General features: G+C 46.6%; 2 protein-coding genes across 2 annotated transcripts; both read right to left on the bottom strand.

Moving 5' to 3' along the window:
* Positions 1 to 46: 46 nt before the first annotated feature.
* On the bottom strand, positions 47 to 5,039 carry LOC135286759 (keratin, type I cytoskeletal 15-like). Its single transcript, XM_064399976.1, has 8 exons — positions 4,237 to 5,039; positions 3,675 to 3,757; positions 2,718 to 2,874; positions 2,273 to 2,434; positions 2,020 to 2,145; positions 1,687 to 1,907; positions 860 to 885; positions 47 to 361 (listed from the first exon to the last, which is right to left on the bottom strand). Exons 1-8 carry the CDS (start codon positions 4,789 to 4,791, stop codon positions 279 to 281), a joined length of 1,413 nt encoding a protein of 470 aa, XP_064256046.1. The 5' UTR covers positions 4,792 to 5,039; the 3' UTR covers positions 47 to 278.
* A 3,829-nt stretch (positions 5,040 to 8,868) lies between these two features.
* On the bottom strand, positions 8,869 to 13,910 carry LOC135286770 (keratin, type I cytoskeletal 19). Its single transcript, XM_064399990.1, has 8 exons — positions 13,300 to 13,910; positions 11,837 to 11,919; positions 11,368 to 11,524; positions 10,968 to 11,129; positions 10,706 to 10,831; positions 10,372 to 10,592; positions 9,625 to 9,653; positions 8,869 to 9,134 (listed from the first exon to the last, which is right to left on the bottom strand). Exons 1-8 carry the CDS (start codon positions 13,735 to 13,737, stop codon positions 9,115 to 9,117), a joined length of 1,236 nt encoding a protein of 411 aa, XP_064256060.1. The 5' UTR covers positions 13,738 to 13,910; the 3' UTR covers positions 8,869 to 9,114.
* Positions 13,911 to 14,653: the final 743 nt, after the last annotated feature.

Here is a 14,653-nt window from a genome sequence, read left to right as displayed (position 1 = left end):
TGTGTGTGGCACAGTGGCTTCAAAAAACACCATTAGACTGGATTTATTTGCAGAAGCAGAACAGAAACTTTATTGTTAGGACACAATAGAGCACCAGCAGAAAACAGGCTTTGGCATCTCTGACCCAGCGAGCCAGTGCTCATGTACAAAGGCAGAGCAAATCTAAGGAAAGACATTCTTGGATACATTCTTGTGATTTGGGGAAGTGAAAGGCTCTTTATCTCAGCATTAGCCAGTGTGGAGGCTGCACTGGGTCCACGTGGAGATTTGGTATTTCTTTATGGGTATCTCCTGTCACGGGTAGAAACAGGTTTTCCATCATCGTCCGTGCCAGAGCGACCTCTTGTGCTGCTCCCAAATGCTGTTGTAGGAGGAATAAAAAAATTAAATAGGGAACAATAAAACCACTAAGGCACTGCCAAGACCCTGAGGAGCTGAACCACGAGGTTGTGTTTGTTTGTTTCCTCACAAGATCTTTCCCATATCAAAGGCAGAGCTGCCTTTACATCTTATCTGCTTTCCCTCCTGGTTCTCATCCAGAAAACCTTGGGAGTGCACATCAGATATGGAGTTGGAAGCATCTTGTATGTTATGTGAATCAGCAGAGGAATGAATCTTCAGGATATCTGGGTATTTTAGAATCCCATGAGCAGTTCATGCAATCATTTTGGAAATCTACTGGTTTCAAAAATGCACATAAAATAAAGTATTATATTTTTGTCTCTACATGATACAGTACACGCTCATTGTGGGGAGAATGGAATCTGTGGTAGTAACAAGAAATCCAAGGCTAAAAGGTTTATTTAATCCTATTTTGCCTGTTCATTTCAGCCCCTCATTAAATAAAAATGTTTCTTACCATCCTTGGGGTTCAGTCCTGACAACCTGTAAAAAAGAAATATTTGATTAATGACCATTCCTGACCTTGTCCCCTGAAATCACTGAACCATTTAGGAATTTGTGTGGACAGCCAGGATTTCACACAGCTGCTCTCAATGGCTGGTTCTGAGGTGTGTTGTTACTAGAGGTGGTGTTAAGGTGCTTGCAGCTTTGAAATCCTCCCCTATGTACTTGAAAGGGAATGGGAACAGTGGTCAGACCAGTTCCTTGTCCTGAGGTGTCTCCTTATACTGCTCCTCTCCTCAAAATGCCTCTTCTAGATACTATATAAGGAGCTGATTCCTCCTCAGAAATCAAAAGTGATTCCATGTATAGATCAGATATGAGAAGTAGGCATGAAAATGCAGATTTTACTGAAGTAAGCTGGAGTCTGTTCCAGGCTCTTTTCTTGCTGGGGATACTGGTGTGTGAGGATGAGTATTAATTTTCACCTCTGGGCACAAATAGAAAAAAAACAGGAGCTAAAGAAACACTGGGAGCAGGTTTTTATAGGTTGTCTCAGGATGAAGGTTCTAATTCCAGTGCAATCAGAGGATTAAGTGAGACATATATATAGGGCCTGGTGCCTTTTATAATTCATCATGGTCAAAATAGTGGCATTTATATTTTCAAATCCTCCACACCACACATGTGCAGATTTAGCTGGAGTTATGGCAGTACCAGGGACTTTGCCAGTGCTCCAAAGGCTGCGTGTGCAGGGAGTGTGACAGCACTGCCGAGTCCCCCTGGCAGCCACAGAGTGCTGTTCCCTTCTCTGCTCATCAGCACGGGGACAGAGTGACATACTGTGCATCCTGGCCCTCCAGCAGCTGGCGGTACGTGGCGATCTCCTGCTCCAGGCGACTCTTGATGTCCATGAGCATTTTGTACTCCTGGTTCTGGCGCTCCATGTCGCAGCGCAGCTCGCTCAGCTGCTCCTCCACGCTGCTGATGAGGGCCTGGATCTGAGCCAGCTGCGCGCAGTACCGGCCCTCCGTGTCCCGCAGGTTGGCCTCCAGCCCAGCTTTCTGAAGCACAGCAATGTCACAACAGGTTAGAAGGAAGTTTGGCCCACGGAGGGGGAGTTGAGGAGAGGTGAGACAGCGAGGGAGGAAGGGACAGTGTGAGGCAGTGCTGTACCATGCTCAGCTGCGACTGGAGCTCGATCTCCAGGCTCTGCAGGTTGCGGCGCAGTTCCGTGATCTCTGACTTGCTGGTCTGTATCTGCTGGTTGTGGGTGGCAACTTCACGGTTCAGCTCCTCAGTCTGAAAGGAAAAACAACTGTAAAATCACATACAAATGTATTAAAAATCAGTCATTTTGAGGGAGGTAGGGACCTGCCAGGGCGGTAATGCTGAGGCAGTGCTGTGCTGTTCATTGGTGTGACCGTACCTGAGTGAAGAACCAGGCCTCAGCATCCTTACGGTTCTTCTCAGCCAGAGCTTCATACTGCTCCCTCATCTCAGCAAGAACTCTGGTCAGGTCAATGCCAGGAGCTGCATCCATTTCCACGTTGACTGTTCCACTCAGCTGGTTGGAGTACTCTTTCATTTCCTGCATGAACAGCAAAGAGAGGACACAAAAAGATCAGGCTCTCTCCTCTCACACTGCTCCTGCCCCCAGCAATCCCTGCTGTGGTACACAGTACCTGTGCTATCAAATATCGCAGATGGAACTCACATAAAACATTTATCACATTTTCTTTCTCATTGCAACAGCTCTATCTTGGCGTCCTCACACAGGACACACGTATCTACATGTAATTTACATGTATTGTTCATTTATAAGAGATAAATTCCAAAGGGGAGTGATCTCCCTGCACTGCCAGGACTCTCACCTCTTCATGGTTCTTCTTCAGATAAGCCAGCTCCTCTTTCAGTGTCTCAATCTGCATCTCCAGGTCAGCTCTGGACAGGGTGAGCTCGTCCAGGACGCGGCGCAGGCCGTTGATGTCGGACTCCACGCTCTGGCGCAGGAACAGCTCGTTCTCATACCTGCAGTTCACAAAAGACACAAGCACTGCAACACGTCCGAGTTTGTATTCAGTAGAGCTATAAAATGATAACATATAGGAGGAACAGTGGACTGTAGATGAAAACATACAGATTTAGAGGTGTAAAAGCAATAAAGCTTTTTTTTTCCAATATAGCATAAGGAAGCACAGACAATGCTGTATGATTTTGTTCCTGAGGAGGACATGACATTTCACCTTGCACAACCTAATACTGGTTATCAGCATCAATAGAAACACTGTCACACAGGACAGGAGTTTTGCAGTGTCCTCCCAGATTTGTGCAGGAAAGCACAGGTGGGGCAGGGCTGCCAAGGACACAGGAGGGAAAATAGAAACCTGCAGGTGCATTGCTGCAGGGAAGGCAGCTGCACGTGGACCTTTATCATCTGATGTGCTGCTGAGCCTGGGAGCTGGAAAAGCCCCACCTTACTCTAAACTTCAGACTCCAGCAGAGAAATGCTGAAGCCCCACAGCAATCTCTTCCTGCCACTCAGTTCCTCCTAAGTGAAAATCTCACCTATTCCTGCCTTCTTTCCCCTGATTCAGGCTACTAAAAATATTTGAGTATCACAAAGAAATGAAGACATGGGCTGTAACTGATCATGCAAACAGCTCAGTGATCTGAATGCTGTGTTCTGTCAGGCTTCTATTCTGAATTGGTCCTGTCTCAATGGATTCTGCCTGCCAGGATGGTTTGTATCTGAAGTTACTGAAGGAAAAACTGCTTGGAGAGAGTGAAGACAAGTAGAGTGAAGACAAATGAGCTCCAGGTGAACTTACTTCAGTCTGAAGTCATCAGCAGCCAGCCTGGCGTTGTCAATCTCCAAAATGACCCGGGAATTGTCAATGGTAGCAGCAAGGATCTGGCAATTAGAAACATGGAGAAAAATTCCTGTGAATAATGGTAAAATATCTGATCCACATTTCATGAGCAAACCAGAGGGCTGTGATACTCTGTGCAACATGGATTAGAACCATAATAGGAGCATGTGTTTGTACAACACCTGATCTTATCTGTAGGCAGGTGAATGATCTTTCCAGCCTTTGAGGCCTACTTGTCACATTCTTTACTATTTGATTCCTGAATAAATATATTGATAATTCTAAACACATTTTGCTAACTTTTACTGCAATCATTTTAATTTCAACACACATCACATTGTCAGGATAAGATACTTGGGATTTAAATTGAGAAGAGACTATTCTGCTAGAATGCTCAGGACATCAATGAATTTGGGATGAGGAATTCACTACTTCTTTTGTAATTATGTTAAAGACATGGAACATGCAGTTCCATAATTCTCTTGCCTTCTTATAACTCCTCTACACATGAATGTCATACCTTGTCTCGGAGATCTTCAATTATCTTGTAATAATTGCTGTAGTCACGGGCAGGGCTGGTGGGAGCTTGTTTCTGGTACCAGTCTCGGATTTTCACTTCTAAATCCGAATTGGCCTCTTCCAGGGCTCGCACTTTGTCCAGGTACGAAGCCAGCCGGTCATTCAGGTTCTGCATGGTTATCTTCTCATTGCCAGAGAGGAGGCCATCGCCGCCACCAAAGCCACCACCAAGGTCAAATCCTCCACCAAAGCCAGCGCCGCCTCCAAAGCCAGCGCCCCCTCCGAAGCAGGAGCCCCCTCCGAAGCCGGAGCCCCCTCCGAAGCCACAGACTGCTCCCCCTCCAAAGCCTCCTCCATAGCCCCCGCCAATGCCACAGCCTCCTCCTGAAGAGGAGACGTACCTGGCCGAGGAGATGGAGACGCCGCGGCCGCCGGAGCCGCCGTGGATGCTCGGGGCCCGGCAGGTGCCTCCGGCGCGCACCGAGGACAGGCGAGAGCTGCTGCCCCCAAAGCCACCCCCGTAGGTGGAGGAAGAGCTCATGTAGGAAGTGGCCATGGCTGAAGCAAGAGAAGGAGCAAAGGTCAGTTATGCACCCTGGCAAGAGAGGACAGCCTGCTCCCTCACTGCCCTGCTGCCTCTTTTATATCCTCATGTTGGAGACAAACCCCACTGCAGCCCTCCCTCCAAAATTCTCCTCCCTAGAGGTGAGGCCAACTGTGATGACATTCCTGACAAGCAGTGCTGGCAGCACATCGCAGGGGCTTGGGCTTGGGGTTTCTTTTTTTAATTAAACAAAAGGCATGAATCAGATGATGTTTTTTCTTCAGGCTATAGTTCTGAAACTTGGAGTTTACTTCTCTGACATTTAAGAATGGAAAAACAAAGTGAGTTCAGCCCCACCCACTTGCCTATTTACAATGCTTGCCATGGCTACCTTGAGAAAATCAACTTTTTCTAAAAATGAGGCTTAAGTAAAATTCTTCTTTCATTGAAAAATGTGCAATCATCTCTTCATCTCACCATTATTCCTTCTTTTTCATCTACATTTTTTATCTTTAAAATTTTGGAGTTGAATTAGAAATGTTCTTATTCTTGATTTTTTTCTTGGAACTAATATTTAGATTTTGGAGTCTGAATTTTTGTTACAAAAGTATTTATTCATGGCACTGTGTGAGGAACAGTCAGCATCCATCGGTGTGCAAGGGAGAGCGGAAACAGTAAATTTATTAATAATTGTGAAATAGTCCAGAAAGGTAAAACAGATTGAAACAACTCAGTTAAAAGAGTAAATGTGGGAGGACTAAGGTCCTGTTACTTTGGAAAATGTAAAGAGAATGGGTTTAAGATAACACTGTCCTGGTAGCAATGCATGTGTTTAATGCCAGTGTGCACGAGGAAATGGAGTAGTATTTGAAAGTAGGGCTTGAGAAACACTCAGAAGAGGCACCTTAATCTTTCATTTAAAGCAAGAGTCTGAAACAGAAATCCATGACTGAGCTAATAAATTGCCAGTGAAATGCAGGAACTCAGCCCTGCAGCCCTGCAGGGAGGGCAGATTTGGGCAGTGTGTGAGGCAGCAGGAGCTGCCGTGTGCCCTGCTGGGGACGGGCTCTGGGGACTGTGCAGTTTGCAGAGCACCTCGTTCTCTGCACAACACAGGGACCTCAAATAAAGCTGAAAGATGAAAACTGATATGTTTGCTAAAAGCATCATGAGAAGAGCACTGTTTTTAGCATTCTTTGGCAGTACAGAAACTGAGCTTAGAACTCAGGATGGGGATTTTGGATAAGCCAAGGTTTACAGGAGTTGTTGGAGTAAACCGAGGGGGTTTCTGACATTTCCAGCTGAGATTTTAGTGCAGCACGGGGAATGCACAGCATTTTCACTCAGGAGGGAAGAAATGGCAGAGTCCAGCTGTGATGTGCCCCTGCAGGCTGGCTCTGGGCACGGCCACTCTGCAGGCTGAGCAGAGCACACGGGTGGGTGTCACCGCTCTGGAAACATGTTTCAAACTGAACCTGGCCCTTTGCCACAGCCCTTCAGTTTTGCTGCTGGGCAGATGAATGGTCTGTGTACCTTGCCAGATCCCCGTGTCTCCAAGGGTTGGTGGCTCATGAAACACGTTCAGACAAGCCCTCCTGAAGATAAAAATTTGTCTTAAAGGCTCCTGTAATCAATGCCCCAAAGCGTGAGCACTGCCAGGGGCTGTTCAACTGAGAGAGCCCACAATAAGAAAATCATATTCCATTAAAAAACCCCAAGCAACAAAACACCACAAAATTTAGTAGGAAACTTTGGGGAGTTTTCATTGAGTCTTCTTTCACTCAGGTGTGATAACTCCTTTGGAAAGTCAATGGTGAAACACACTTTGCTGCTTTCTGACATGCCCCAGGCTGGATCAGTGTCAGATGAACACTTACAAAAACCAGGTAGCAGATAAAAAACTGTTCCTTTCTGTTGAATATTTACCATTGGGAGACAAAATAAATCAAGCAGCTAATACAGATCATGCCCCATAACATAATTTAGACCATGATTTCTACAGCATTTTCTCCTTACAGTCTGTACAGGGAAATAGAAGCCAATCACTTACTGAAATATTAAAATTTAAAAAAAAAAAAGAAATAAAAAGAAAGGCTCTTTCAAGGTTATGCCTTTATTCTGGTCTCACTACCTTTGCTCAGAGGTTTTTATCCAATGACACATGGACTCATCCTTTGCACAGTCTCAGAATTGTTCCTGTGGTACCTGAGCTCCTCGGTTTGTCATCTTCCACAGAGCTTTCCTGGAAGACATTCCCTGACATGTCTGTGCTGCACAAACTCTTTTGTTACCTCTGCTGGGGGATTAATGGAGCTGACACACTCCAGCCCCTCCTCTCAGGACAGCAAGTTCCAGTCAAGCAGCAGCTTGTTTGTCATCTCAGTGATCACTCTATGAGTGATAAAACCATCACTCAGAGGAGACATGACATGCCTTTAGAAAACACTTTTTTTCCCCTGAACCAGATGCTAAAATTATAGTGGCTGAGTGATTTATATCAAACATTTTACCAGCAATCCTTCACTGCCTTACAGATAGAGGAAAAAATTAATAAAACTATAAAATAAAATTATAAAATAAAAATAGATCTAAGCTATAAAAGCAAGAATTCAGGATTTTTATAGCTTGTAATCTTGGAGCATGAGAATTTCTTGTCAGACTTGCACATTTGCAGCTGGACAATACCAGAAATCTGCAGCAGTGAGCTCCCACCCTGACTGGTTTTGTCACAAGAAATTGCTGTCAGGGAATGGGGTTTGTTAAGATTAAAAAACAAATCTGGAGCTGTTTGTTCTTTCATGTAGGGAGCTTTCCAGGTCTCAGTGTTGTAGGGAATAAGTTTGGTGTTATGTGTTAATGTGTCTGCACTCAGCATCTGCCTGTACTGAATGCACGAGATCTTCTCCTCCTGCCTCTTCCAGAAGTGAACCCCCGAGAAATGGGGGAGCTCCTGAAGGATCCCCTGCCCCCTGTGCCTCTTGGGCCACTGTTCCCTTTGATTCTGCCCATCTTTCCCCCTGTTCTCCCCATCTTGTCCCTTTCTCTGTGTCTTTTTCACTGTTCTCCTCTCCTGCCACAGTTTTCCCCTGTCAAAGTGAAGCCACTGCTTAATGCCACCGTACTTCATTCCAGAGGCTGAGCAGGGATTGTCGTGTCAGTAGTGACAGCTGATGTTGACAGGTCACCTGAGTCACTGCCGAACCAAGCCCAGGCACCAGCACCTTTGGATTGGAGAGGATTGCCCCACCTTGAGAGAGGAGGTCCAGAGCTTGGGGTGCTCTGAGCCATTAATCTGCTGTGAACAAGGGATCATGGACGTTTCCCAGGGCCAAGGAGAGAAGCACTCAAGGATTTTATCACGTCTCCCTAAAACACAAGACTGTAAACTCTGGGGGAGAGCAGTGTTGGGATACTTTCAGTCTGGGCATATCCCTGTTTTCATCCCCCCCCAGCTGTGGAGCAAACTGTGCCTCAGTTTGGTTACAGCAGGAGCTGGGAAGGTGCTGGCTGGGCTGGAGCCATGGTTTGCTTTTAGCACAATCCCTGAAGTTTCCTTGCCGGTCAGTTTGGTAGCAAATAAAATGAGTAACTTCTGGGTGTTGGAACTAAAAGTGATTCTACTTGGAATTTCAGCTGGGATGATATCCTTGCAATGGCATGGGAGGTAGGTGGGCTGAAATTGGTGCTAATGGTTTGTAAGCTCTGTGTGAAAGGACAATGGAAGTGAAGAATTCTCCCAACTGCAGCTCACCCCCGTGTGCTCCTGCAGGAATTATCTACGAGCCAGTATTTTACTTTGTATTTTACCCTATGAATCATCTCCCAGCTCCTGCTGTCTCCAGAACCACCTCCCATCCCAGTGCCCCTGCTCAGCATCACAGTGAGAATCCCAGGTCACTCTGGTGTCCCCCTCTGAGGAGCTGGGGATGCCAGTGCCTCTGTATTCCAAACAAGAGGAGCCAGCAAGAATCAGGATGGAGCCCAAGCTCCCCACCCTGTGAGCACTCTCAGAGAGGCTGGCTGGCTAATTCCTGTCTGAGTAAAGCCAAACTCCAGTGAATTATCACAGTAACTCCAAAGAAGCAAAGATTGCAAGAATATCATCTTTATTTGAGTAGATGCAGCAACTCAATACATGCAAAACCTAGGAGTAATTGCAAAGCTGACCCAATTTGCATCTTAATCATCACTAAGTGAATGAATCTGCCTAAACTTTGTGTAGCCAAGAACCTTCTGTGCTTCAACAGTCATTTCCAGCAGCTCAGAGTGATTTCTCCATCTCAATCCATGTGTTGTTTGCTTTTTCTCAGATGGCAGATGACCTTTGAAGGGCCTTCAGTGCTTGTCTCTTTTATCTGCAGTGACATGGAGAGAAAGAACAGCACTCATTTAACCCAGCTCACACAGCCCACTCTGTGATGGGTGCTGAGCTTGGCTGGGCCTCATCTCCCATTCCCTTCTCTCAGAACTTTTCCTCTCCATCGCCTGGATTTGACTCATCCCTTTTATGACACTGCTGACCTCTAACAGCTCAAGGCAGGTTTTACTGGCATGTTCCTGCAATTCCCCTGAGCTGGCCAAGCTTCAATTCCTGTGTCCTCTCATCTGGGGAAATGATGAAGTGTTTTGTGCTTTACTTAGCCTTTACTGTAGCAGAGTCTGAGATGTTTTTCTGATATCTGACATATTTTAATTGCTGAAATTTGTTCCATTCTAACCAGAGACATAATTTGTTACTTTTTTTCTGTGATAAATTTTGCAGGCCCCAATCTCTAGAACAGACACGACTATCAGTTATGTGATTTTAGAAAACAAAACTTCTTCTGAAAGAGAAAGGATTCTTACCAGCAGTTCCTGAAAGGGAGCCAAACATCCTGTGGAACAAAGAGAACAATTGAAAGGAGAGTTAATACATCAAATGCTGCATGAGATGAGGATGGATGAAAGCAAATTGTCTATCAATCAGGTGCACTGTGTGCAGTCAGGGAAGAGACGCCCATCTCCCTGTGCTCCTTCTCAGCAAAGGACAGGGAATTTGGTGGGAAATACGCTTTTAAACTGCATTGGGAAAAGACATTATGGAAAAGAAGTAACAGAGCAAACCAAAACCTTTCAACCCCTGCCTGATTTTTTTCTTCCTTGGGGCTGTGTGAGGTGAGCCTGAACTGCCATGTGGGAGTCACTCAGTGACTGCCTTCACTGCTCTTCCCAGTATTTCCTCCCACACTGATTCCTGTTGGGTAAAAGTTCTCTACCTGGTAACAGGGAGTTTATGGGAATTTGGTATTAATTTTTATATTCTGTAAAACATTATTAACTGTACTTTTCCTGACTGTGATGCAGCTGATCACTTCAACTGCTAATTGCAATTAATCTACTGTGCTGCTTGTCAGTTCCCCTTCCTGTTTAGAAACTCTTTGAGGTCTCACTTCATGTAAACAGCAACTGTAACATTTCTAAAATGTTACAGCTCCAGAAAAATTAGTTTGTTAAAAGTTGTAGAACCCCAGGAGTACTGTGTTAACCAAGGTGCTGTGCCAAATGAGCACCACGACACGCTCAGACTCATGAGGCCGAGCAAAGGGCTCTTACTGGGACTCCTGCCCTTCCAGGAGCTGTCGGTACGTAGCGATCTCCTGCTCCAGCCGGGTCTTGATATCCATGAGGATCTTGTATTCGGTGTTCTGGCGCTCCATGTCGGCCCGGAGCTCTGCCAGCTGTGCCTCGATGCTGCCAACCAGCGCCTGGATCTGCGCCAGCTGCGCCCCGTACCGCGCTTCTGTGTCGGCCAAGGTGCCTTCCAGCGCCGCTTTCTGTCAGGGCAACACACACAGGAAAGGTTGCTGCCGCTGCAGGACTCTGTGTAGGGAGGGAAATCGGGCCCTTTTCAGTGGGGGGCTGTCAGGCAGTGCCAATTGTGACGTACCATGCTGAGCTGGGACTGCAGCTCGATCTCCAGCCCCTGCAGGGTGCGCCGCAGGTCGGTGACCTCGGACTTGCTGCTCTGCAGTTGTTCGGTGTTAACGGCGACCTCACGGTTCAGCTCTTCAGTCTGAGACAGGGAAAATGCTACGTGAGAAATGTGGGGGGTGTAAGGCTGTCACAGCATTTTTCTGTGTGTTTTAATAGTGGTTTCTTTCGTGGATATTTTTGGTTAGTGTTTGTACAATATAGTGTTTGTACAATACCTTGCTGTGGAACCAGGCCTCAGCATCCTTCCTGTTCTTCTCAGCCATCTGTTCATACTGGTCCCTCATATCTGCCAGGATCTTGGACAGGTCAATGCCTGGAGCAGAGTCCAGCTCAACGCTGACTTGGCCAGCTACTTGCCCTCTCAGGGCACTCAGCTCCTGTGAGGAAAGACAGAGGAGACAAAAGAGGATACAATTGTAAATTGAAAACATCATGAACCTTCTGTCCGTTCTTCAAGGGCTAAGGCTGACTGACCCTCCTGAGATACTGGCTGGAGAGATCCTACACAGGAATTTTTCCCTGACTGTTGGAGAGCCCAGGGCATTCCTGAAGGACTCCACATCTCCACAGGCTGTTCTTCTACTGCCACTTTCAAACATGTTTCCTGGGGTTTACCTCCTCATGGTTTTTCTTTAGGTAGGCCAGTTCCTCCTTTAGTCCTTCAATCTGCAGCTCCAGGTCAGCTCTGGACAGGGTCAGCTCGTCCAGGACGCGGCGCAGGCCGTTGATGTCGGCCTCCACGCCCATGCGCAGACCTTGCTCCGTCTCAAACCTTAAAAAAACAAAACAAACCCATTCAGGTTCAGTGATCACCCAGCCCACAAGAAACACACTATTGAATGTATCTGGGTTTGTAGGATTTATGGTGTAGCAAATGTCATCAAGCATTAAACCTTTCTCCACAGTATGCAAAATTTTCACTGGTGTTCTTAGCAAGGACGTGAAGGGTTGAACTGCATGCCTAGGATCAAACCAATATTCATACAGGGGTTTTAGGGGCATCCCCTTCCTCTTTCACTGCCCTTTAGCTCAACAAGGATTTTTGCCTACTCATGAGATCTTTTCCTTCTCAGAAATTACTCACTTGGTTTTGAAGTCATCAGCAGCCAGCCTGGCATTGTCAATCTGCAGCACAATCCTGGCGTTATCAATGGTGGCATCAAGGATCTGCAAACAATGAGAGCTCATTAGTGAGGCTGAAACAACTGTTATCAGCTTTCCCTGCTGTACAGATAAGAGTGAAGAGTCTATTCCACCTGTAGCTACAGCAAATAGAGGTGTAGAGAAGGATCAATGATTTACAGCAAACAAGGGAAGGATCGATGATCTACAGCAAACACAGATTTATCACATGCTTCTGCCAGGATTCTGGTTTGGACACATCCTCGAGTCTGGTGTATGAAGTGGCTTTAGGTAAAAGTTCCACAGTAAGACAAAACTATGTGCTGGTTGAGAGGGACAGGACTTTGAGAGACCATTTTTGATCACATTTTTATTTCCTAGAATACCCAGGATAGTGTTTATTGATTATTTTAATGCATCATGAAAGCCTCTGAAGGAAATTTTATTTAAAGGAATCTCTGATCAGTTTTACCTGGAAAGAATGTCTTCTATGCCTAAACTCAAACTTCTAAAACTCAAAAGGTCCTCCACAGACCAGCTGTATGGTTTCCCACCCCTAACTAGGGGAAGCAAAAGAAAGAAAGGAAAAAAATACTAACAGGAGGAAATCCCATTGCCAGTTCTGCCATCAGCAGAGCTCAGGTTCTAAATCAGGATGGGTTGCAGCAAGGAGAAGCAACCTGCGTGGGAGCGGTCATGAACTCCAGGCTGAACTCAGAAAACTAAACCTCAAGTTTTCTTTCTTTTATTTACATAGTTAATCAGCTACTCCCTGTGTTATGCAGGGTGTGTATCACCTCAGCAATCTGTTATCGGGTACCCATGGGCTCTTGGGGCAAATCCTGCATTTATATATGGGATTGATTACTTCATGTCTGCTGTTTCCTTTTTTCCTACGCCAAATGTTTCAGTTCACTTAATTCCAAGGCTAAGAATAGGAAATGTGAAAAAGAAATTACTCTAAACCCGTTTTTATTTCCATTTTTTAAGCAGTGTGTCTGGGCCTCTGAGGGTTTTCAAGCTCTATGGCAGGTGAGAGGTTGCAGACAGACAGGCTGCTGTCACTGCTTGGCTCTCATTACATATCCGTTTATACAAGCCCATACATACATTAACTGGTCATACGTGTGTGCATGACCAGCAGGTGTATAAACATAAGCTTTGTTAAAAGCAAACATTATCAAACTTCAGTACTTGGGCATCCCCCACTGACTGGTTTGTACCTCCTCTTGGCCAGCATTTAAAAAAGTAGATAATTCCATTTTGACATTGACTTTAACCCCCCACCCATTCCTTGCACTTAATCTCATCTCCCTCCCATGACCTGCAATGCTTTCTAGGGGTTCCTTAAGGATATTTTTGGATTTTCATACTTCCTTTGTAAGTGGAAATCTAAGATGACTTTTGATAAATATTAACACCTACCTTGTCTCGAAGGTCCTCAATAGTCTTGAAATAAGCACTGTAGTCCCGAGCTGGGCTTGGTCCCTGTTTCTGGTACCAGTTTCGGATTTTGGTTTCAAGGTCGGAGTTTGCCTCTTCGAGGGCACGCACCTTCTCCAGGTAGGAGGCCAGGCGATCGTTCAGGCTTTGCATGGTCGCCTTTTCATTCCCGGACAGGAGCCCATCGCCCAGGCCACCCCCATAGCCAAAGCTGCTGCTGAAGCTGCCTCCACCATAGCCGCCCCCCAGGCCGCTCCCCAGGCCGGAGGAGACAAACCTGGCAGAGGACACGGACACTCCTCTGCCCCCAGATCCCCCGTGGATGCTGGGGGCCCTGAAGCTGCCCCCGAAGCGGAGGGAGGAGGCGCCGGGACCCCCCACCACAGAGGAGCTGCTCTGCCTGAAGCTGTAACTGGCCATGGGGAGGAAGAGCAAGGACCCGAGCTAAGCTGCACCTCGGTGATTCGTGATCCCCAGGCAGGAGAGTGCCCTGCTCCCCCACCGCTCCGCTTTTATGCCGGTGACAATGGGAGTTGTCTCCAGAATGTGTTATCTGAGACCCATGGAATTTATCGGCCCTAAGCCTTGTGCCAACACGGCGCTTCCCCCATTGGTCAGCGGCTGTGGAGCTGTGGCCTCCCCCAGCACCTCCGCACAGGCCATCCCCTCCCCCGGAGCTCCGCGCCTAGAAGCAAAAGGTGGGATTTGGAGGAGGCGTCTCCCTCCCGAGGGGAGCGTTCCTAAACCTGTTAGAGTTTACCTAGGTGGAAACGAAGGGGTTAGGAGCGCACCCACTGCGGTCAGCGCCGCGGTCAGAGCGGAGTCACACAAAGCCTTGTTTTAACAAGGTGATTCAGCCTGATAACAGAGATTGTAAGGAGCCCGAACGGTGAGCAATGTGTGTGGACCTTCACGTTCCACCCCTCTGTTTCCCTCATTCCTCTTGAGAAAAGTTCTTTCAGAAAGGAAGTTTTCACTCTTTCTGTCTTTACTCTCGGTTCCATTTGGGCTAGCAGAGAACGTGCTGTGTCTGAGAGGGGTTTTCTACAGACACAAGAATACTCCTGAAGCAGCCATGGCTGCACCTGTAGCAGAGAGAAGCAGTGACATCCCTGAGTACCTGGGGAGTGAGCAGAAACAAGTGTCTGATTACACACTGAGTCCTTTGATTGCTACTGAAAGAGAGAAGCAAAGAGAAGAAACAGAATCATTTAGTCTTCTGGTCTTTGAGAGTCATGAAAATGTTATTTCTAAAATTTTCAGGTCCTCTATTATCCAAGATGGATTTTCAAAAACTTTTGTTACTGTGAGCTCTTCCCTAACACACTCGGGGATA

The sequence above is a fragment of the Passer domesticus genome, chromosome 27 (genome assembly GCF_036417665.1).
Source record: "Passer domesticus isolate bPasDom1 chromosome 27, bPasDom1.hap1, whole genome shotgun sequence".
Lineage (NCBI taxonomy): Eukaryota > Metazoa > Chordata > Aves > Passeriformes > Passeridae > Passer > Passer domesticus.
The sequence above is the reverse complement of the archived record's forward strand: the minus strand, read 5'-3'. Positions and strand labels throughout refer to the sequence as shown.